This window comes from Elephantulus edwardii, unplaced genomic scaffold (genome assembly GCF_000299155.1).
Source record: "Elephantulus edwardii isolate Elephantulus edwardi_28Jun2011 unplaced genomic scaffold, EleEdw1.0 scaffold00026, whole genome shotgun sequence".
NCBI lineage: Eukaryota > Metazoa > Chordata > Mammalia > Macroscelidea > Macroscelididae > Elephantulus > Elephantulus edwardii.
The window spans coordinates 2,926,449-2,950,907 of NW_006399776.1; the positions used below are offsets into that span (position 1 = coordinate 2,926,449).

General features: G+C 45.0%; 1 protein-coding gene across 1 annotated transcript; it reads left to right on the forward strand.

Moving 5' to 3' along the window:
• Positions 1-1,223: 1,223 nt before the first annotated feature.
• STRC (stereocilin) lies at positions 1,224-24,378 on the forward strand. The gene is made up of 29 exons (XM_006883206.1): positions 1,224-1,272; positions 1,779-2,564; positions 2,654-2,678; positions 3,030-4,284; positions 10,248-10,310; positions 10,395-10,505; positions 10,661-10,827; positions 11,022-11,208; positions 11,346-11,461; positions 11,726-11,858; positions 12,216-12,398; positions 12,793-12,831; positions 13,014-13,181; positions 13,319-13,384; positions 13,862-13,987; positions 14,277-14,335; positions 15,370-15,493; positions 15,599-15,711; positions 19,474-19,609; positions 19,983-20,179; positions 20,847-20,937; positions 21,153-21,309; positions 21,894-22,063; positions 22,477-22,632; positions 23,013-23,155; positions 23,313-23,461; positions 23,712-23,809; positions 23,906-24,053; positions 24,272-24,378. Exons 1-29 carry the CDS (start codon positions 1,224-1,226, stop codon positions 24,376-24,378), a joined length of 5,322 nt encoding a protein of 1,773 aa, XP_006883268.1.
• Positions 24,379-24,459: the final 81 nt, after the last annotated feature.

Genomic DNA, 24,459 nt, shown 5'->3' on the forward strand with positions numbered 1-24,459 from the left:
AACACTTATTGCCTTTGAGTTCTAATTAACTCATAATGGAACCTATCACAAGTTTTTGGAAGGATATTACCCATCTTTTTCACATGGACCTACTGAGATTCGAATTGCCAGAGAGGCATGTCTCTGTTTAGCAGACTACGTCACCAAAACTCTCTCCTAGTTCAGAAGCACATTAATAATGGAGTTAAATATGTGCATTTAGGGAAGAAATGGAGGAAGGTTCCCAGGCAAGAGAAACATAATCATGAATAGTTTGGGTAGAACTTCAGTATTATGTTACTATTTAGAACTGGTGTCAGGTAAAGGGTTTTTGGGATATTTAAATGAAGAAACAGAAAATACTTATCATTTGGACTAGATTGCTTTGAATGTAACTTTTTTGAATTGTGAGCAATTCTAAAGGATGGAGAGGGCTCTGGAGAGAGGTCTGGTCTCCTTGCACAGTGATTTAATCTTGTTTAAACCTTTTTCTTAGCTCAGAATTCTCTATAGTGTTTTTACCTAGGCCACAGAGAGTAAACCAGATAGCAAACCTAAGCAGTTAAATGTCCTCATGAGCAAGTTACACCTCTCTGGGTCTATTTCCTCATCTACAACATGAGAAGTTTGACCTATGCGATATCCAGGATGCTGCTCAGCTCTTAACATTTTGTACTGACTCTAAGTACTTGATTGAAAGTAGATCTTCCCTTCCTGAACGTTCCATCCTTGGACAATACCTCTGTCTTCACTCCTCTTCCCTATTTATAGATGGCTGCCAAGTTCCTTTCTTCTGGACACCCCTTTCTTCTTCAACTCCCTCAAATTTTACTGTCCAACATCTATGACATCTTAATTCCTTTGTACTCTTTTTGCTGGTTTTCTTATATTTTTCTCTAGACCCCTAGATTACACCTCTGGTATCCAGTTCTTCATCTCCAAGTCCACCTACTCCCATCTGCATGACAGCCTCCTAATTCAAGCTATCTTCTTGTATTCCTCCAAAGGTCCCCTATCACTGATCCCTCTCACAGAAGCACACCTTTCTCTAAAGCCAAAGGATCAGGTATTCAGTGGCTCAGGTGACAAACCTGCTGTCAGGTTACAGATAGAGTTGCCTGAAAGACCACACTGCCGTGTCAGTGGAGCTTCAGGCTGTCTGTGGTGCCCTGCCTCACCTGGCTGTCCCATACAAGGTGAGAATAACCAGGACTCACCTCTAGCACCAGCGCTCACCTGGAAACATGGCTCTGAGCCTCTGGCCTCTACTGCTATTGCTGCTGTTCTGTGCAGGTGAGAGAATCAGTGAGGGAAACTGGGGATGAAGAAGCTGATTGATGAAAAGAGACATAATGCTGCCGAGGTTAACAGGTCAGATAAAAAAGAAAGAGGCAAGAAAAAGTGACACAGGCTGGTACTAATGGAGAAAAGGTTAAGAAAGCCAGCCAAGTCTTATTTACCTGTGGCTACCTGGGGGTGAGGAGGGAGGGAATAAAAGGAATAAATAAATTGGGTGAAAGGAAAGATATATCAAGGGGATGATCAGATATTATAATTAATTAAATTGTCAAGTGTAATTAATGTTACCAAGTAATAATGTTACCTGTATGAATGATTGACTGAGAAACCAATATGATTTGCAAACTTTTCACTTGAAAAACAAAGATTTACTATAGGTTTATGAAAGGCTTCCAGCTCACCATCCCCTTTACGTCATCTTGAGATCCAAGCAGGGAATTGGGATCTCAGGGCCAGGGCTCTTCCCTTTTAGTAGTGACCTCTGGTTTCTCTCCTTACAGTGACTCTGACCCCTATGGGGTCTAGGTCTTTGGACCCTGATCTCTCCCTCCTGAAGTCATTGCTCTCTGCTCTGGATCAAGCTCCGCAGGGCTCTCTCAGCCGCTCACAGTTCTCTGCATTCCTGGCCAACATTTCTACATCCTTTGAACTTGGGAGAATGGGGGAGGGACCAGTGGGAGAGCCTCCACCTCTCCAGCCCCCTGCCCTCAGGCTCCATGATTTCCTAGTGACACTAAGAGGCAGCCAGGACTGGGAGCCAATGCTGGGGCTACTCGGAGATGTTCTGGCACTGTTGGGACAGGAGCAAACTCCCCGGGACTTCCTGGGGCACCAGGCAAGTGTGCTTGGTGGGCTTGCAGAAGTCCTTTTAGGAGCTTTAGTTCCTGGAGCGCCCCCTGATCCTACCCGGCCCCCATGCACTCGTGATGGACCCTCCAACTGCACCCTGGCAGCTGATTGGTTACCTTCTCTGCTGCTTCTGTTAGAGGGTACCCGCTGGCAGGCACTGGTGCAGGTGCAGCCCCGTCCTGACCTGACCAACATCACAGACCTCAATGGGAGGGAGCCAGCCCCCCACTTCTTGCAGGGTCTATTGGGCTTGCTTGCCCCAGCCGAGGAGGTAGGCTCTGAAGAGGCTCTCTGGGGAGGTCTGCTACGCACAGTAGGGGCCCCCCTCTATGCTGCCTTCCAGGAAGGGCTGCTCCGTGTCACTCACTCTCTGCAGGATGAGGTCTTTTCCATTCTGGGACAACCAGAGCCTGATGCCAATGGACAGTGCCAGGGAGGTGAGTGATGTTAGGGTTGGGGCTAGGCTGTGGCAAAGAAAGAAGGGTCAGGATTGGGGTAGTTAACTCCTTTACTCTTTCCTTCCTAGGTAACCTTCAGCAGCTGCTCCTATGGTAAGTAACAGGAACTAGTTTGGAAGGCTTAAGGCTAGGAAATCTGGAAATGGAGAGGTGAAGTGTCAGCCTTCTGAGCTGAAGAGAAAACTTATGGGAGCATGGGTTAGCAGTTGTGCAGCATGGCTGGCTGGGTTGATGTCCTAACGATATTGTGCTTTGGTAAGACGAGCCCCCTCTCCTCTTCCTGACTTAACATTTAAAGTACTAGCACCCGTACCCCCAAGGACTTCACTTTTGGAAAGGCCCAAGCTTACCACACCCTCTGCAGGGCTCTGGGCCAGGGTCAGAATTTGCAGCTCAAGGAAATATGAACTGACCAGTGCCTGCCTGCTCCTCCCTCTGCACCAGGGGTGTCCGGCACAACCTCTCCTGGGATGTCCAGGCTCTGGGCTTTCTGTCTGGATCACCACCCCCGCCCCCTGCCCTCCTCCACTGCCTGAGCACAGGTATGCCTCTGCCCAGGGCCTCCCAGCCCACAGCCCACATCAGCCCTCGCCAACGGCGAGCCATCTCGGTGGAGGCCCTCTGTGAGAACCATTCAGGCCCAGCACCGCCCTACAGCATTTCCAACTTCTCCATTCACTTGCTCTGCCAGCACATCAAGCCTGCCACCCCACAACCCCCTCCCAGCACCGCTGCTATCTGCCAAACAGCTGTGTGGTATGCTCTTTCATGGGCACCAGGCGCTCAAGGCTGGCTCCAGGCCTGCCATGACCAGTTTCCTGATCAGTTCCTCGAGGCAATCTGTAGCAACCTCTCCTTTTCAGCCCTGTCTGGCCCAAATCGCCGCCTGGTAAAGCGCCTTTGTGCTGGCCTACTCCCACCTCCCACAAGTTGCCCTGAAGGTCTGCCCCCTGTCCCTGTAACTCCTGATATCTTCTGGGGCTGCTTCTTGGAAAATGAGACTCTGTGGACTGAGCGACTGTGTGGGGAGGCAAGTCTTCAAGCAGTGCCCCCCAGCAACCAAGCTTGGGTTCAGCATGTGTGCCAGGGCCCCACTCCAGATATCACTGACTTCCCACCCTGCCACACTGGACCCTGTGGAGAGCGCTGCCCTGATGGGGGCAGCTTCCTAATGATGGTCTGTGCCAATGATACTATGTATGAGGCCCTAGTGCCCTTTTGGCCTTGGCTAGCAGGCCAGTGCAGAATAAGTCGTGGGGGCAATGACACTTGCTTCCTAGATGGTCTTCTGGGGCCTCTCTTGCCCTCTCTGCCACCACTGGGACCATCTCCACTCTGCCTGGCTCCTGGCCCCTTCCTGCTTGGCATGCTGTCCCAATTGCCACGCTGTCAATCCTCTGTACCAGCACTTGCCCACCCCACACGTCTGCATTATCTCCTGCGCCTGCTGACCTTCCTCCTGGGCCCAGGGGCCGGAGGGGCTGAAGCCCAGGGGATGCTGGGCCAGGCTTTGCTGCTCTCCAGTCTCCCAGACAACTGCTCCTTCTGGGATGCCTTCCGTCCAGAAGGTCGGCGCAGTGTGCTACGGACAGTCGGGGAGTACCTGGAACAGGAGGAGCAGCATACCTCAGTGGACTTTGAACCGCCTAGTGACCCTGAGTCTGGTATGAGCAAGATGGAGCTACTGGCCTGCTTTAGTGTGAGTGATCTACCGGGGTGGGGTGAAAGTTCCAAGATCTGAGGGATGGGGTTCCTGGAGAATTCCTCTAATGTATAGTGGGATGGTTTAAGCACACATCTCTGAAATCAGAGCCTTGAGTTTGCATCTTGCATCTATGACCAAACTTGGCTGAGTTATTTAACCTCTCTGAAAAATAATACCACCAATAAACTAGATATTGAAGCTCTGTCTCACTTTGGGCATGTGGCCAGGAGGGACCAGTCCTTGGAGAAGGACATCATACTTGGAAGGGTGGAAGGACAGCACAGGAGAGTAAGACCCAGAATGAGATGGATTGATCCAATGACTGGAGAAATGGGATTAGGTCTGTTGGAGATGATGAGATTGGCTCAGGATAGGGTAGGATTCAGAGGTAATAAGCATAGGGTCACTATGAGTCACAGGTGACTTAATGGCACAAAACAACAGCAACAATGTATAATAGTGGTACCACATTGTTAGGGTGGTTATAGGATTGTTTGAGATCATGCATGTTGTGGGTTAGGTGCCATTGAGCCACTTCTGACTCATGGTGGCTGTGCATACAACAAAATGAAACAGTGCATGTCCTCTGCTATTTTCACAATCATTACTATGTTTGAGCCCACTGTTGTAGACACTATGTCAATTCATCTCATTTAGAGTCTTTTTCTCTTTCACTGACCCTCTACTTTACCAAGAAACTGGTTGCTCTTTATAATATGTCCAAAATATGTGAGAAGAAGTCTATCTTCACTTTTAAGAAGCATCTTAGTTGTACTTCTAAGACATTCTTCTGGTAGTCCACAGTATATGCAATATTTTTGCCATCATCATAATTCAAAGGCATCAATTATTTTATTCCTTCCTTATTCATTGCATACATATGAGATGACTGAAAAGAATCAGGTGTACTGTAGTCCTCAAAATGACATCTTTGATTTGTAACTCTTTACAGAAGTCTTCAGCAGCAGTTTTACTCTATGCAATGCATCATTTGCTTTCTTGACTGCTACTTCTATGGGCATTGATTTCATACCCAAGCACAATGATATCATTGGCCATTTTAAATCATTTCTCTACTCATCATAAAGTTCTTTGTTGGTTTAGTAAAGATCTTTATTATTTTGGTGTTGAGGTGTAATCCATACTGAAGGCTGTAGTCTTTGATTTTTATCAGTAAGCGCTTCAAGTCTTCTTGGCTTTCAGTAGGCAAGATTATATCATCTGCATAACACAGGTTGTTAATAAGTCTTCCTACAATCCTGAAGCTCTATTCTTCTTCATTTAGTCCAGCATCTTTGATTATTTGCTCAGCATAAAGACTGATTAAGTATCGTGAAAAGATGTTACCCTGACATATGCCTTTCCTGATTTTAAACTAGTAATTTTCCCCTTGTTATACTTAAATGAATCTTTCTTGATCTATGTACAGGTTTTGAATGAACATAATTAGTATTCTGGAATTATCATTCTTTGCAATGTTATCTATAATTGTTATAATTCATATAGAACAGTGCTTTTGCATAGTCAATAAAACATAGGTAAACATCTTTCTGGTCTTCTCTGTTTTCAGGCAAGATCCATCTGATGTCAGCAATGCTATCTCTCATTATACAATCTCTGCTGTATCTAGCTTGAATTTTTAACAATCCTCTGTCAATGTATTGCTTCAGTTTGCATGGCTCTATAATCAACACTCTTGGCACCAGCAGCCAGGAATTAAAAGACAAATTGCGTGGGAAACTCTGCTGTCAGAGACCTCTCCAAAGTACTGAAAAGCAATGATGTCAGTCTGGAGACCAAGATGTGCCTGCTATAGGCCAGGGTCTTTGCTATGCATCAGAAAGCTGGACAGGCTAGTCCTGGAGAGGGTGTGGCCAGGCTGCTCCTTGGCGGCAAGGATACTGAAGCTTCGTCTGACATACTTTGGACATGTTGCGAGGCAGGATCAGTCATTGGAGAGGGATGTCATGCTTGGGAGGGTGGAGGGACAGCGCAGGAGAGGAAGACCCTTGATGAGGTGGATTGATTCAGTGACAGCCGTAATGGGGATTGGTGTGCCAGAGACAATAAGATATGGGATAGAGCAGGGTTTAGGGCTGTTGTACATAGGGTTGTTATGAGTCATAGGCAATGCGATGGCACATGCCAACAACATTATTTTATAATTTCTACATTCTTTAGGATCACCTTCCTTTAGAATGGGCACAAATATGATTCCCCCCCACACCCCAGTCAGTTCCATTTTGGTCAGGTCTTCCAAAAATCTTTGCATCCATTTGTCAAAACAGCTTAGTTGGTGTTCTATCAATTCTTGAAGTCTTGTTTTTCACTGATAACCTTAAGTGCAGGTTGGACTTCTTCCTTTAATACTATCAATTCTTGACCACATGCTACTTCCTGAAATGACAGAACATTGACCAATTCTTTTGGTACAGTAACTATGTGTTTCTTCCGTCTTCTTCTGATGCTTGCTACATCATTCAAGATTCTGGCCACAGAATCTTTCAACATTGCAACTCAAGACTTGAATTTTCCCTTCATTTGTTTCAGCTTGAGAAATGCTGAGCATACTCTTTCCTTTTGGTATCTAATTCTAGGGTTTTGGTATATTTCATTATCGTACTTTGTCTTCTTGAGCTACTCTTTGAAATCTTTTAATTTTTATGTTCAAACTTTTTTATCACATCCAGCATGGGCATAAATGTCCAACAAAAGTGATATCATTATTATTATTATTCTTTATGACTACCTTTTTTCTACTCCAGAAAGAAAAGGATCAAATAGTTGTTGTTGTTGTTAGGAGCCATTGAGTAAGTCAATTATGACTCATAGTAATACTGTGAGCAACGAATCTGAAACTTGCTCTATCCTGTGCCATCTCCATCATCTCTGATATATATTGTTACAGTTACTGGGTTGATCCATCTTGTTAAGGGTCCTCCTCTCTATTGCTGACCCTCCATGTTTCCAAGCATGATATCTTTTTCCAAGGATTAGCCCTTCCTAACAACATATTCAAAGGATGTAAGGCAAAATTTCACCATCCTTGCCTTTAAGGAGTACCTTGGTCAATTTCTCCAGGACATATTTATTTGTTCTTTCGGCAGTCTATGGGATATTTAATGTTTTTCTCCAGCACCACAACTCAAAGGCATTGATTCTTCTTATCATCTTTATTCATTGCCCAACTTTGAGATGCATAACATGTAATTGAAAAGAATATGGCTTCCATCAAGCACCTTGGCCTTTAAACTGATATTTTTTCTCTTTAGCACATTGGAGAGGTTCTTGACCACGGATTATCCCACGTCTTTTGATTTCTTGACTACTGGTGTGAAGATTATTGATTTTGGATCGAAGCAAGATGAAATAATTGACAACTTCAATCTTATCTCCATCCATCATAATGTTACCTATTGGCCCAGTAGTGAGGACTTTTGTTTTCTTGATGTGAGATCTAATCCATATTGAAGGCTATAGTCTTTGATCGACTGCAGCAAGTGTTTTAAGTCCCCCTTGTTTTCAGCAAGCAAGATTGTATCACCTGCACAATGCAGGTTGTTAATGAGTCTTCCTCTGATCCTGATACCATATTCTTCTTCATAAAATCTAATTTCTTGAATTATTTGCTCAACATTGAATAAATATGGAGAAAGGGTATGGCACTGATACACATATTTCTTGATTTTAAACCATGCAGTATTCCCTAAGTATGTTCCAACAACAGCTTCTTGGTCTAGGTTTAGGTTGTGCATGCGCACAATTAGTTGTTTTGGGATTCCCATTCTTCTCAATGCTCAGTGCCATATTTTATTATAATCTATAGTCAATTCTTTTGCACAGTAAATAAAATACAAGTAGATATCCTGGTATTCTTTGCTTTCACCCAACATACATCTTATATCAGCAATGATATCCCTGGTGGCATAGTTATCTTCTAAATCCAGCTGGAATTTCTGGCAGTTCTCAGTCAGTGTTCTGTTTTAGCCATTTTTAAATAGCCGTCAACAAGATTTTACTTGCATATGATGTAGTTGTTGTTAAGTGCTGTCAAGTCGCAGGCGACTCATAGTGACCCTATGAAGGAGAGTCTTCGAGGCTTGGGTGCCTTTCTTCCTTTCTCCAGGTTCATAGGGTTTCCGGAGGCAAGCTATTACAGAAGTGGATGCCAGTCCTCCTTCCAAGACTTGTATATAATAGTAATGATTTTATTCAATAATTTCCACATTCTGTTGCATCATCTTTTTTGGAAATGGGAACAAATATGGATCTCTTTCAGTCAGTTAGCCTGGTAGCTGTCTTCCAAATTTCTTGGCACGGTCTGTTGTGCACACCCAGGGCTACATTTGTTTGTTGAAACATGTCATTTGGTATTACATCAATTCCTGGGGCTCTCTTTCCAATACTTTCAGTGCAGTTTGAGTTTCTTCCTTTGTTAGTATTGATCATATGCTACTTTCTGAAATAATTACATGTCAGTCAATTATTTTTGGTACTGTGACTCTATGTAGTCTTTCCATCTTCTTTTGATGCTTCTTGGATCATGCAGGATTCAGTACTGAAATTTGAGGCTGTTATTTGTTTTTCTGTTCTTTTAGCTTGAGAAATGCTGATCTACTTATCTTTTTATTTTCTAACTCCAGCTCTTTGCAGATTATATATATAATATAGTTATATAGAATATTTAGTTATAATACTTTGTTTTGTCTTCTTGAGCTGCCCTTTGAAATCTTTTGTTCATCTCTTTTACTTCCCTTTGTTTGGGTTGTTATTGTTGCTGCTGCTAGATGCCATCAAGTCATGTATTAATTCTATCCCTGGAAAATGAGAATTGAAAGCTGGTGAGTATAAAAGAGTAACACAGTAATGAGAAAAATTTAGAGGTACTGCAAATTAGAAGAATTGGATTCTAGGTTAAACTCTGCCACAAATTAGTATGAGCTAAGGCAAGAATTTAGGTTAGCTTTCCTGAGTTTCCATTTCTTCCATGTAGAGTGAAGGGCCAGAATATTTATAAACTATAATTAATATGTACATTATTGTTTACTGCTGAGTTGGAACCTACTCATAGTTGAGTCTCTACTGGGTTTTCAGAGACATTAAATTTCATGGGAGGAGATTGTCTATCTTTCTTCTGCAGAGAAGCTGGTGGATTTGAACTATGTGCCTTTGGATTGGCAGCACAACATCTACAAATATGCCACCAGAGCCCAAAATCTATATACTATAATTAATTCAGTAAATGCTTTCTATGTATATGCCATTTTGCTAGGTTCTGTAGGGCATATAATGATTCCTTGCTCCACGCTGGGGCCTTTCTCAAACCCTGGGAGAAAAAAAAATACATTAGATAGATTCATACCAATTAACTTCATATCTACACATATTTATTGAGCCAACTATGGAGTTTGTAAGGAGCTTTGGTGGCCCAGAGAGTAAATAATTGTGCTTCCAACCCAAAGGTAGGCAGTTCGATTCCACTAGCTGCTTCACAGGAGAAAGATGGGCAATCTCATGTCATGTGTTTTACATTCCCTGAAAACCTACTGGAGGACCAACTTTATTTTTTTTTCTAAATTTATCTTATTTCATTATTTTTTGTGTGTACCGTCAAATCAGATCTGACTGTACAGGAGGAGATTGTTCTTCCTTCTCCAGCAGAGCATCTGGTGGATTTGAACTGTGCACCTCTGAGTGGAGGAACAATTTAGTTGGTTCTGATTTGACATCTTATCATGTTGCGTTACATCACATAATGTGGAGTTTACATGTGGAAGGGTATAGAAGGTAGAGGTGTAGTCCCTGATCTGAAGAAGCTTAATATCTGAGAATACATGCATACATGCTAGCTTCAGATGAAGGACAAGCATCACAGCAGAGGAATGGCAGTGCCTGGGGAAGCTGCAGAAGGAACAGAGAAGACAACTTTCTTGGCATCTTGTCTGTCTCCCTATCAGCCTGTGCTATGGGATCTCCTCCAGAGGGAGAAGAGTGCTTGGGCCCTGCAAATTCTAGTACAGGTAATAATTGGAGTGGCACCTGTGGTCATGGCTTGAGATTCCTGCCCAGTGTAGACATATTCACTATTCCCTCCCAACTCCCAGGAATACTTGCACATGCCCCCAGACCATCTCCAGCAGTTGGTGCTTTCAGCCGAGAGGGAGGCTGCTCAGAGCTTCCTGACACTTATGCACCGTTCCTGGACCCAGATACAAGTAAGCATGGTGGGAAAAGGGAACAGGGGGAATCTAGGGATCAATAGCATGTGGAATCTGGTGAGCACAGTGGTTGTCTCAGTGGACAGAGAAACTTAAGAGAAGTATGACCCTAAGCATCTTCAGAGTCAGCATTAATTCCTTTGCCCACTCAGGTACCACCATCTGAGGAGCAGGCTGTGGGTCGCCTGACGGCTCTATTGCTTCAGCGGTACCCACGCCTCACTTCCCAGCTCTTTATTGACTTGTCACCACTCATCCCCTTCTTGGCTGTCTCTGATTTGATGCGCTTCCCACCATCCCTGTTGGCCAACGACACTGTGTAAGGTCCCTGTACCATCCTACCTGCTCCTGTCATGCTGAGGACAATCCTACCCACATAGAGTAGCCCCTTGTAGAACTCTTCTCTCCTAACACCAGAGACAGTCTCCTTTCCTATTCATGAAAGGACTGCAAAGCACTAGTGGACAGTAGTTGAGAACAGAGTTAAAGTTAGTACCTTATTACTTTCCCTAGTCTCGCTGCTATCCGGGATTATAGCCCAGAAATGAGACCTGAGCAGAAGGAAGCTCTGGCAAAGCGACTGCTGGCCCCTGAGCTGTTTGGGGAAGTGCCTGCCTGGTCCCAGGAGCTGCTGTGGGCAGTGCTTCCCCTGCTCCCCCATCTCCCTTTGGAGAATTTTCTGCAGCTCAGCCCTCACCAGGTATGAGAATGATCCTCTTTACTTCACTGGCCTATATGCTACTGGGTGGGAGAGATTCAGTATGATGCTTCTGAGTGGGCCTCTCCCGAAAAGCATCCCACAGTAAGCCCAGTGTAAGCTGACCTTCCCCATTTCAGATCCAAGCCCTTGAAGACAGCTGGCCAGGAGCAGGTCTAGGGCCAGGGCAAGCCCGACATGTACTACGTAGCCTTGTGAACCAAAGCGTCGAGGATGGGGAGGAGCAAGTGCTCAGGTGAATGGTTCTGCCATCAGTGGCTGAGGCTGAAGTAGAAATGGAGAAAGTCAGGTACAGCTGTTATGGTGGCTTGGCTTCCTAGGAAGGAAAGACAAGAGTAAGTAATGGCTCCCGGCAGCATAGGACTCCAGAAGAGATGCCGATATATTACTCATGTTTTCCAGTTCAGTGATCAGAATGCCTACCCCATCTACCCTCATAATCTCTACCTTAGTACCAGCCTCAGTGACCACACAAAGGCCAGCTTCATGCCCTCCTTAGGCTGGGGTCCCTCGCCTGTTTCCTGAGCCCAGAGGAGCTGCAGAGCCTGGTACCTTTGAATGACCCGATGGGGCCTGTAGAGCGGGGGCTGCTGGAATGCGCAGCAAATGGGACCCTCAGCCCACAAGGACGGGTGAGCCTCTTGGCATAGGCCTACAAGACTCCAGCTTTCCCTGTGGACCTGTGCAGATTACTTGCTCAGTTATCTAAACAATCTTGAGCATAGTGGTGCCAGTTTCCCATCCCATCTCTGCTACCTCTATGCTTTACCTCATAGCCATTCTTATCTGTTGTCATCTCTTCTTGGACCTACCCCATGACATATGATACTGTAAGGATACCCTTTACCACTGAACCTAATCTACCATAGTCTTATCCCTAGATCCAAGTCCTAGCCCAGGCCCTGAGAAGTCCAGATTTGAGGATAGAGAGAAAGTTCAAGATTCACCTACTTTTTTTCTCTCCAGTCCCAAACCTCCCTTGGTTGCAGGTGGCATATGAACTTCTTGGGGTGTTGCGCTCAGCTGGAGGAACTGTGCTAAGCCCTCGGGAGCTCCGGGTCTGGGCTCCTCTCTTTCCTCAGCTGGGCCTCAGATTCCTGCAGGAGCTGTCAGAACCCCAGCTTAGAGCCATGCTTCCTGCCCTGCAAGGGACCAGTATCACACCTGCCCAGGTAGGCCTAGTCCACTTCCTGGCATCCACTTTCCAACCCTTCAATCCGCAGTTGAGAGATTCACAGTCAGGGATACCATCAGCCCCCTTGAGACTTCCTTTGCCTGGGTGAGCACTGGAGGTGAAGCCTGTATCTGGAAAGATCCTCTCACCCAGCTTCTGTTCCTTAAAAGGACTGCAGAATACTGTGAGACACTTGAGGGAGGGGCCTACATCCAGAGTCATTCTATGGATGCCTATCTCACCTAGTAGAAACTGAGCTAGTTGACTAATGTGGATTATTTTCTTATCTGGGGAAGAAAGGCTGGAAGCATTGAAGGGAGAACACTAGGATTTTGTTTTGGACCTGAGGACAGGAGCCTGAGAGCTGTTGTTTCTGTCCCATGCCACCTCAGGCAGTCCTGATGCTTGGACGGCTTCTCCCAAGGCATGATGTGAGTAGCAGCAATTTCTCAACAACTCCTTGAAGGTCTGTCTCTGTTCACTCTTTCTCTGGATCTTATAGCTGCCCATTCCTCCAACTCCTCTGCCCTCATTCTCGCTGCCTTGCTGCACTGTGCTTGCTGTCTCCCCCACTACACTGCCCCTCTTGTTCATGCCTCATCTTTCTTCCCAGCTGTCCCTGGAGGAGCTCTGCTCCCTGCACCCTCTGCTGCCTGGCCTCAGCCCCCAGACACTCCAGGTCATTCCTAGGCGAGTTTTGGTCGGGGCTTGCCCTTGCTTGGCCCCTGAGCTGTCACGCCTCTCAGCCTGCCAGACCGCAGCGCTACTGCAGAGCTTTCGGGTATGAGAGTAGCAGGGAAGATAATGAGACAATTGGGAAGGAGAACTCTGGCAGGAGGAGAGCATCCCTGACTAGGGAAGGTCTCACTACATCTTCCTACTCCCTTAAACACACGTATACTGCCAATTCTTATGCAGGTGAAAGATGGTGTTAAAAATACTGGTACAACAGGTCTCGGTGCAGCTGTGTGCATCCCTGGTCAGGTATGTGTGGGCTTTCCTGCCTGAGTTCCTCTCCGTGTCCTAGGATAGTTTCATGTGGCTGCCACCACCTTGCACACTCTCCCTGCAGTGGTCCTGAGAGTTTAGTTTAGCTCTGTACTTGCTCAGACTTTAGCAGCTCTCTCCAGTTCAAGATTTGAGACAGCATGATTCATATTATCCCAGAATGTCAACTGCAGAAAGGCCTGAGAAATCTCTCAAGTCAGTCATCGACTTTCAGATGAAAAGACCGAGGTTCAGAGAGGCTGAAGGACCTTTTGTCATGTGCCTAAAAAGCAACATTTGACCAAATGGAGGCTTTTAGGCATGTATTTCTACAGTGGCAAATGCCATTCCACCGCCATTCCACCTCTGAGCCTAGGAAGGTTGGTCCCTTCCTGGCTCTGTGGCTCTTCTCTGAGGGCTGAATCCAGATCTTCTCATGGGTTATTGTACTGCTGTACCTGTCACTACCAATAGCCCAGCCCCACCATGTGGCCAGATTGTCTGCTTCCCCTGCTCCCATTAAAGCTGCTACAACTCGATGCTGCAGCTCTTCTGTCTAACCGAAGGCGCTACCGGGATCTACTCTGGTCTGAGCAGCAGGTAATTCTCCCTACTTACCTTAGAAGGCCTTCTCTTAATCTGTTTTGCTGCCTTTGCCCTCAGTCCTGCCTGGGGCTTATTTCTAGGGGCTAATTCTGTGTCTTGATTTACTCTTTCCTTCCCTCCCCCATCCTCTGCCTCCCTCTATTCTTCCATTTCTCTCTTTCTCTCTGAGAGAACAATGGGCATCTCAGAGAGTGAACAGCTGGTGGAACCCACAGTGTGGAGAGGCCAGGCTGTGTCCAGGGCATCTTTGCTGAGAAGAAGCTCTTCTTGCTTTTTCTTGTAGGCACAGTTTCTCTGGAAGAAGATGCAGGTGCCCACCAATCTAACTCTTAGGAATCTGCAGTGAGTAATTGATGCTGAGCACTAATTCTTTTTGAAGTAGCTCTGGTAACCTACTGGGTAAAGAGTCACACCGCCAGCCCAAAGGCAGGTGGTTCAAATCTAACAGCAGCTCTTCAGGAGAAAGATGGGCACTCTCCTCCGAGGAGCTTTTTATAGCCTCTGAAAACACATTGGAGGATTAATTATGAGTCGTTCTGAAGCAACAGCACACAACAATATTTTCTGAGTACTTACCATGTTTCAGATATCAATGATATGCAATGGTAAATACAAGGATGAATAAAACAGAGTCCCAGCTTTGTCTACATTTTTCTGGTTCCTGTCCCCTTGCCCTTTGTTCTTGTACCATGCCATGCCTACCCTGAATAGCTCTGATCCCAGCACTGTTATAATCTCGGAAAAGGTATTTTAAACTCTCCAAACTTCAATTTCCTTTTCAGTAGAATGAGAATGAAAATTGTCCCTATCTTATAGGTAGTCATTGTGAAGATGAAATGAGATAAGGCAAGTAAGGTACTTAACACATTGTCTGGCCTGGTGTAAGCTCTCAATAGACATTTGCTGTTATTAGTTTAATTCAAGATGACTTCAGAGTCTCTGGCCAAAGAGGAATAAGTAGGTATTAACTTCTTCATGTCCATAATAACAAAACTATTGACTTCAAAAGATGTGGCTTTGCTTTTGGCATTTCCAAAGTATGGACGATCCTGGCCAGATCATGATCATTGAACCTCGTTTCCTCCACCTTTTTGGCTTTTTCCCTGGAAACTTTGACATTTTTTTAAAAAAAAAATAGCTTTAGTCTCAGTTTACAATTTCTGTTAGGAATATCACTTGAACTATGTATAAATTTTATCTTATAAACAGCACACTTGAGTGGAAAGCCAGATAAGAATATCCATGTAAAGTAATTTGCTCAAACTGTAAAGTCACCGTCAATAAACAGATGTGTTTGTTTTGAAAGCATTAATATCAAGAAGCAGACAGGCTGTAGCATGTGTTGAATGAATTTCCACCTACCCTTACACCCACAGGGCTCTTGGCAACCTGGCAGGGGGCATGTCCTGTGAGTTTCTGCAGCAGATCAACTCAATGGCAGACTTCATTGAAGTGGTGCATATGATCTATCAACTGCCCAGCCGTGTTCGAGGGAGCTTGGTGAGAGGAGATCCTTGAATGTTAATGGGAGCAGGGACTTAGAGACTATGAATCTGAGTTCAGCTCTACCTTGACCCTGTTTATCTTTTGTACCCTGTCCCACAGAGAATTTGCATCTGGGATGAGCTACAGAGAAGAATGGCCATGCCAGAGCCAGAGTTGGCAACTCTGGGGCCAGAGTTGAGTGAATTGGATACTAAGCTCCTCCTGGACCTGCCGTAAGTTGGAGATTCTGGATCTTTAGAAAGTTGATCTTGCTGTAGAAGGTCTAAGACCTTCACAAATACCGTAGATGTGATGGTTTTCTTTCTGGTGGTCCCTTGGTATCATTTAAAATTAACAATGGAGGATTTGTTAAAAGTTGCTGTTTGTAATGTCTGGCTTTCAGAACACTGTTCCAGCATGGAACAGCTGTTGTTAAAAAAAACACTTTGATGAGTTTGCCAAATAATCATAAGGTAACTTAGATCACAATATGTTGTTGTTATGTGCTGTTGAGTTGCCTCCAACTCATAGTGACCCTATATACAACAGCTCTGAACCCTGTCCTATCCTGACCCAGTCTTACTGACTCCAACACACTTAATCTGTTGCCCCAGTTACCGTGTCAATCCTTCTCATCTGGGGTCTTCCTCTCCTACACTGTCCTTCCACTTTTCCAAGCATGATATCCTGCTCCAAGGACTGGTCCGTTCTGACCACGAGCCCAAAGTAAGTGAGCCAGAGCTTCAAACTCCTTGTCTCTAAGGAGAAACTTGGTTTCATTCTCTCTAAGACAGACTTATTTGTTTTCTTGGTGGTTCATGGTATGTTCAATACTCTTCTCCAGCACCACAACTCAAAGGGACGAATTCTTCTTCTGTCATCCTTAGTCAGTGTCCAGCTCTCTGATGCATAGCAAGTAATGGTGAAGACCATGGCCTGGATTAGGTGCACCTTAGTCTCTACTGACATTGTTGCTCCTCACCACCCTCTGGAGAAACCTTGTAAAATAGAGATCATATTAGCACAGATAAAGTATCTGAAAGAGGGAAGCAACAGTCTAATTCTTTCATAGAGTATTGCAGTCTGTGTAAAATACTTCTCAGTTAATTCAGAGCTGTAGATAAAGAGAAAATGCATTCAAAATAAATGGGATAAGTGTCTTCAAATACCTGAGGGACTGCCAAATAAGAAACAGATTGACTGCACTGCAATCCCAGAGGTGCGTGGTTCAAATCCACCAGATGCTCTGCTGAAGAAGGAGGAACAATTGCCTCCTGTACCAGTCAGATCCAATTTGACGGTACACACATTAAAAAAAAAAAGGGGGAAAACAAAAAAGAAACAGATTGAAAAAGTTTCTACTAGTCCCACAGCATATAACTAGGACTAATGGATGAAAATCACGTTTTTGCCCGCTATAAGGAAAACTGAGGTAGTTAGTTCCCCACCATTGGAACTATTGATCCTACTTCAATGGTTCTATGGCAGGGATACTGTAAAGCAGATTCAAGTATATAGTGGAAGGGAGAGAACTAGATTACCCTAAGGCTCTTCTCAACCTGGAGATTATCAGAGTTTATAAGTATCTCACTCATATGCTGTTTTTCTCGTATTAGTCCTACCATCAATCCCATTGCCACCTGCACTATAGATTGAGTAGGAAAAGGCTAGTGCTACAGTCTTCCTGGGGATGTGATGATGGCAAAATAATTCACTCCATCAAATTTTTCTAGACCTCTCCACAGATTTTGGCTCTTGTACTACTTGGCCCAGTTCCAGCTGGCATTGACAACCCTAGGTACAATACAGAATACAGGATGGGGCTTTTTTTTTTTTTTAATTTTGTGTGCGTGTACCGTCAAATCAGATCTGACTGGTACAGGAGGATATTGCGCCTCCCTCTCCGGCAGAGCATCTGGTGGATTCGAACCGTGCGCCTCTGGGATTGCAGTGCAGTTTCTTGCCACTAGGCCACCAGAGCTCCCCCTAGGATGGGGCTTTAAACATTTTTTTAAATGATATTTAACTTTGCATCCACCACATGCTCCCCTGGAGAAGGAGGGACAATCTCCTCCTTGCCAGTCGGATCAGATTTGATGGTACATAACAAGGGGGGAAAAAGACATTTATGTTTTGTTTATGATATTTGTTCTCTAAGGTTCTTCAGAATCTCAAGGACCATTTTTTTAAAAATGCCATTTAACTCCATTTATTATATTTGTTCTCAAAGGTTATTTAGAATTTCAAGGACCATGATGAAGCTGGAAAATTCTGGACTACAAATCAGGAAACTTGAGTTTCTCATTTGTGAAAAAGGGATAATTAAAACATCCTGTTTTATCCACAGCTTTTTTCAGAGGGATTAAATGAGAAACCACTATCTGTGCAATAATAAATGAATAAATAACATATACATATATATTCTAATAGCTGAAAGCAGGGAATACCAGAAGAATGTCTGTGTTTCATTGATTATGCAAAGGCGTTTGACTGTGTGGATCATAACAAACTGTGGCTGACTCTGAGAAGAATGGGAATCCCAGAATATTTAATCGTGCTAATGCGAAACCTGTACTTGGACCAGGAGGCAATCGTCAGAACAGAGCAGGGTAACACCGCATGGTTCAAAATTGGGAAGGGTATAGGCCAGGGATGTGTCCTGTTTCCATACCTTTTCAACCTGTATGCAGAGCAGATTATCCGAGAGGCTGGGCTCTATGAGGAGAAGTGTGGCGTCAGGATTGGTGGAAGATCTATTAACAATCTGCGTTATGCAGATAACACAACCCTGCTTGCTGAAACTGAGGAGGACCTCATGTACTTGCTGCAGAGGGTCAAGGGAAAGTCTGCTATTAGGGACCTCTCCAAAATACTCAAGAGCAATGGTGTCTCTCTGGAGACTAAGGTGTGTCTGATACAGGCCTTTGCAATCACTTGTTATGCATCAGAGAGTTGGACAATGACTAGGGAGGATAGAAGGAGAATTGATGCCTTTGAGCTGTGGTGCTGGAGAAGAGTATTGAATGTACCCTGGACTGCCAAGAAAACAGATTCATCCCGGAGAGGGTTAAACCAGGCTACTCCTTGGAGGCAAGGATTCTGGGGCTTCATCTGACATACTTTGGACATGTTGTAAGGAGAGACAGGTCTTTGGAGAGGGACATCATGCTTGGTAAGGTGGAGGAACAGCACAGGAGGGGAAGACCCTCTATGAGGTGGATTGATTCAGTGACTGGGGTAATCGGGATGGGTGTGTCAGAGGCCATGTGATTGGCACAGGATAGAGCAGGGTTTAGGGCTGTTGTACATAGGGTCACTATGAGTCGAAAACGACTCGATGGCACATAACAACAACAACATATATTCTAATACCTAAGACAAAAAAAGAAAACACTATCTGATGATAAGAAGCTGTGCTGCAATCGAAATGCACATGGTTCAAATCCACCAAATGCTCTTCAGGAGAAGAACGAGCAGTCTCCTCATGTGCCGTTTACTGTCTCTGAAAGCCTGCTGGAAGGTCAGCTATGGGTTGTGTCTGACCCAATAGTACACAACAGAGTATTGTAGAATATTGTATACAACAAACAAAGGAAAGGACGGGGAAATCCTCACAGATAGAGGAAAGGTGGCACCATGGGAAGAACAATAATGGTGTAAAGCCCACTAATTGTTTGATTTCTATGGCCTTTAGTATTGTAATCCAAACATGAGCAAAAATATAATGATACTTAATATCGGGGCCTTTAAGTTCAGATTACATAGGATAACTTGCTATTACTCTTCTAAAAAAACGAGAAAGATCTCCATTTCTTTGTCTCCTCTTTTCAAGTGCAGTGGTTTGAATTGGATCTAGGACTATTTATTATCTGCCTCTTCTATCTAGGGCCACAGAGTCTGGAATGCTGTAATGTTCTGGCTGGGAAATAAAGTTCTGTGGTCTCTTCTTGGCTTGGCTCAGTTCCCTGAGTGCCCGTGTTGTCTAATTGCTATAGGATCCGCCTGCTGGATAGATTGTCCAATGAATCCATTATGTTGGTGGTGGAGCTAGTACAAGGAGCTCCAGAGAAGCTCCTGGCACTGACCCCACCTCACCGAGCAGCCCTGGCAGAAAAGGCCCTACAAAACCTGGTAAGAGTCCACCCTACCAGACTCAGATATGCTTCCCTTTGCACTACTTGTGCCCAACATGATGTTGAAATTATCTTCTAAGCCAAAGTCTCTTCTTGCTGCCATATAGGTTCTGTCTCCAAGACCATAGCCCTAAACTCTGTTTCAGGTTCTATTCCTCATTAACTTGTGCTCCTTGTCCTCACCCTTTGGGTTCCACAAAATCCCTTCGATTTCTCCTTTTTTCCTTTCACCTGTTCTTGTCTGGGCACATTGTTTAGGGAAGTAAATAATGGCACTGAGCATCATGTGTGGAAAACTGGAAGAAAGAAGGTCAAGTGTCTGATCAGAAACTCTGATATTTGGAGTCAGCGATGGCATTGTCCTTTCCTAGGCTCCAAAAGAAGCCCCACTCTCAAGGGAAGTGCTGGAGGCATTGGGCCCCCTGGTTGGATTCCTGGGGATAGAGAGCACACGACGGATTCCCCTACAGATCCTGTTCTCCTACCTTAGTCAGCTGCAGGACTACTGCCTGGGAGAGCCATTTGCTAAAGAGCTGGGATTGCTGCTGTTGCAGGAGGCTCTTCTTGGGTATGGACATTACTTTCACATCTCATCAGCTTGTACCTCATACTTCATTAGTAGTCAAAACTCAAACCCCCTACTGCATTTGGGTTGAGTCCAACCCATAGTGACCCTCCATCAGGTTTCCAAGTCTGAGAATTGTTAAGTGGACTTAAAGGCTATATCACAAAAGCTCCCCACTTTATCAGTAGGGTTGATGTTGTTAAGTGCTATTGAGTTGACAACAACTCAGGGCAGCCCTGTGAACATCAGATTTGAACTGTGCTTTGACCTGTACCACCTTCATCATCTCTGCCATTTCAGAGCCTGCTGTTATCGTCATTGTGTCAATCCATCTCATTAAGGGTCTTCCTCTCCTTTGCTGACCCTTTACTTTTCTGAGCATGAAGTCTTTCTGCGATGAGTGGCCCTAACAACATATCTTAAGTTGCACCATATTTACCTATAAGGAGCATCCCGGCTGTACTTTCTCCAAGACATGTTTGTTTTCCTTGCAGTCCATAGGATATTTAGGCCCCTTCTCCAGCATCACAGCTCAAAGTAGTAGCTGCTTTTATGTGCTTGAGGCCCCTTGGAGCCCGGCGTCCCCAATCCTATCATGCCCTCTCTTCCCTTTCCATTTCTTTACAGTTTCCTTAGATCCTCAGACCCTGATCTTCTTCCTGTTCCTCAGAAAGCCAGAGTTGTGGAGCCAGGATGAAGTAGAGCAAGCTGGACGCCTAGCATTCACTCTGTCTACTGAGGCTATTTCCTTGATCCCCAGGGTAAGGTGAAGGAAGAAATAAAGGAGGGTCTAAGAGCACAGAGGGAGCAAGTGAATTAGTTCTGGGGACCTAAGGTCAAGGAGGATGGAGGCAAAGAATGTGAAGCTTTGGTGTGAGGAAGACTGCTAAACAGAAATAAGATTTTGGAATTATACTTGCAACAGCTGACCCTAGTCTTGCCCACACATCTCATTTTGTCTCTACCATTCACATAGGAGATCTTGGGCCCAGAAACTCTGGAGCGACTTCTAGAGAAGCAGCAGAGCTGGGAGCAGAGCAGAGTTGGACAGCTGTGTGGGAGACCACAGCTGGCTCGCAAGAAAGCAGCCCTAGTTTCTGGAGTTGTGCGTCCTGCTGCAGAGGACCTCCCAGGTGAAACAACCCAACAGCTTATGCTTGTGGCGGGATATATAAGAAAGAATATTCAGTTCAGAAATCCAGGCTCCAAGTGTGCTAATCTTGGGAGCAGATGTACAAACCTTTGTTCTCTGGGCCTTTGTTTTCCTTTCTCTCTATATATAAAAATATAAAAAGAGGTTAGAAGGATGATCTCAAAAGTTTTTTCACCTATTTCTGGAGTTCTATAGGGACATTAAGTGGCCTAAAGACACCAGCAGTCCTGTGGGAGAAGAATGGGCAATCACCTTCAGTGTAATTTACTGTCTCTGAAAACCCACTACAGGGTCAGCTATGGTTTGGTTCCGACTCGGTGACCCACAACAACAGAGTTCTGTAGTTCTGGGAGTTTATAACCCATACATTTGGCTCAAGTTGGCCCTTTTCCTGCTTCCTTGCCAAGTTTCACAATAATCTCTCTGTATTCACATTGTCCACACTGTCCCATCCTCCAAAGACTTGGGGAATCATTCTCTATACACTCTATGTATACAGAGATCATTCTATATCTGGACTATTTTAGCATCACACTGATCCTAAAATTTTCCTATTCTCTTCAGAACCTGTGCCAAATTGTGCAGATATACGGGGGACATTCCCAGCAGCCTGGTCTGCAACCCAGATTGCGCAGATGGAGCTCTCAGACTTTGAAGATTGCCTAGCACTCTTTGCAGGAGACCCAGGACTTGGGCCTGAGGAATTAAGGGCAGCCATGGGCAAGGCAAAGCAGGTTAGGGGTGGAGAAATCAATTGGGATTGGAGGTGGAAAAATATGGGGATATTGCGTTGGATGTAAGGAAATTGGGAGTTGGTGAAGGGAGGGTAAAAAGAGCTAGACTATATAACTTTTTAGTTCTAGTGAGAAATCAAAGAAGATGAATATTGAAGAAAGGGAACGAGCACAATGGGGAGAGAAGCTAGAGCAGTGGTTAGCAAATTTTAAGGTGTATCACAGTCATCTGGTGAGCAAGTTATAAAAATGCCAATCTTAGGTCCTATGTTAAAACGGAAAAGAATCTTTCAGGATGACCCCCAATATTTGCATTAGATAGAAATGGCATCCCTGATGAACCCTAATCACTCAGCATTCTGACTCCTATTCCAGTGCTTTTTCCAATTACGATGTTCCCCCCTTTCTCCTAGTTGTGGGGTCCTCCCCGAGGATTTCGACCTGAGCAGGTCCTGCAGCTGGGTCGGCTTTTAATAGGATTAGGAGAGAGGGAACTACAGGAACTGATGCTGGTGGACTGGGGAGTGCTGAGCACCCTGGGGCAGATAGATGGCTGGAGCTCAGTCCAGGTGACACTTTGCCTCCTTCCTTCCCTCCTCCCACAATATCTCAGACCTTGAGGTCACCTGAAGCCAAGGAATTTTTTTCACTGACTTTGCCTGACTATTCTTTCTAGCTTAACACCCTGTACTAGCAATCTTGCAGACCTTTGACTTATTTATTCTGAGGCCCTGAACACACAACTACTTCCTCTTCCTTCTTCCCTGAAGATCTTTTTTTAAAAAGTATATCTTCTACCTTCCCCATGGCTATTTGGATTTTCAGTTCTTAATAAGATAATATGGTCACCAGCAGCTATCACTTCTCTCATCTCTTTTCCCTCTCATTAACTCCCTGTAATATTCCTTGTCTTGTATGTCTTCCCTGCCCCCACCCAACCTTGCCCTAGCTCCGGATTGTGGTCTCCACTTTCCTGCGTCAGAGTGGCCGGCATGTGAGCCACCTGGACTTCCTTCACTTAACAGCGCTAGGCTACACGCTGTGTGGACTTCGGCCAGAGGAACTACAGCATATCAGCAACTGGGAGTTTAGGTCATCTGTGGGAGCTGGGTGGGGTGTGTGAGTGGTGGTGCTGAATGTGAAGATGAACTTACCTAGAGAAAAAGGGGTCCATTTGAAGCCTAGCTTATATCTATTGTCTTATTACTAAAGTTGAATTCTTCTCCCTTTCCTTCTCATTTATTCACAGCCAAGCAGCCCTCTTCCTGGGCAACCTGCCTCTCCAGTGCTCTGAAGAACAGCTAGAGGTTCTGGCCCAGCTCCTTGTATTACCTGGTGGCTTTGGCCCAGTCAGTAACTGGGGTCCAGAGATCTTTACTGAAATCGGCACGATAGCAGGTAGAAAGGCAGGGACACTGCTGGTGCCCACTATTAGGGATCAGTAACCGTACTGGGGGGTGAACTGGGTGGAGACTGCTCTGCAATTCTTAATGTAGGACAAAGGGGTGCTTAAGTAAGAAGCTAGAGATATGTTGGAAATATTTATGGGTTGGGTGCTTTGGGAATGATTGGAAGAGGTCTATAGGTTTGAAGAGATAGATGGCTCATCTAAAACAAAATATGAATGTCTATTCTACTTGCTTCAAAGCTGGAATTCCAGACATGGCTCTATCCGCACTGCTGCGAGGACAGATTCAGGGTCTTACCCCACTTGCCATTTCTGTCATCCCTGCTCCTAAATTTGCTGTAAGTACTAATCAACTCAGGCCTAGGACAACCATAAGCAAGTCAGGGCCTGGTGGAGATGACAGTATAAGTACTGATTGCTGTACCTGCCTCCAGGTGGTATTCAACCCCACCCAGCTATCTAGTCTCACGAGTGTTCAGGCTGTGGCTGTCACTCCTGAGCAAATGGCCCTTCTGAGTCCCGAGCAGCGACAAGCAGTCATATGGGCCCAACATGAGGGGAAGGAGATTCCAGAGCGGCAGGGTGAGTCTTCAACCGCTGTTTGATCCTCCATCTTCTGAACGAGAATGTGACCCCCTAGCCTGGTGCCATCTGACTCTTTAGAATTTACCCAGGGAGATCTCTGGAATATAGGCCTAGATCTAGTTTTAGATCTATAGGCAGAGAGCTAGTTTTTAGGCAGCAACAGCTCCTGAAAAAGCAGAGTTGTAATATTCCTCCCTTTCTTTGTCTCACTATAGGTCGAAACACAGCCAGGGGCCTCCATGACCAGTCACAACTCGCCTGGGCCTTGGCATTGACCATATGCTTCCTTAGCCAACTGCTCCAAGGCTGTCTATACAGTTAAGGGGATTGTTGACAAAGAAACCTTAGTCATAATGAATAAAGTGCAACTGGAAGTGCCTCATAGTTATTCTTGGGAGACTGA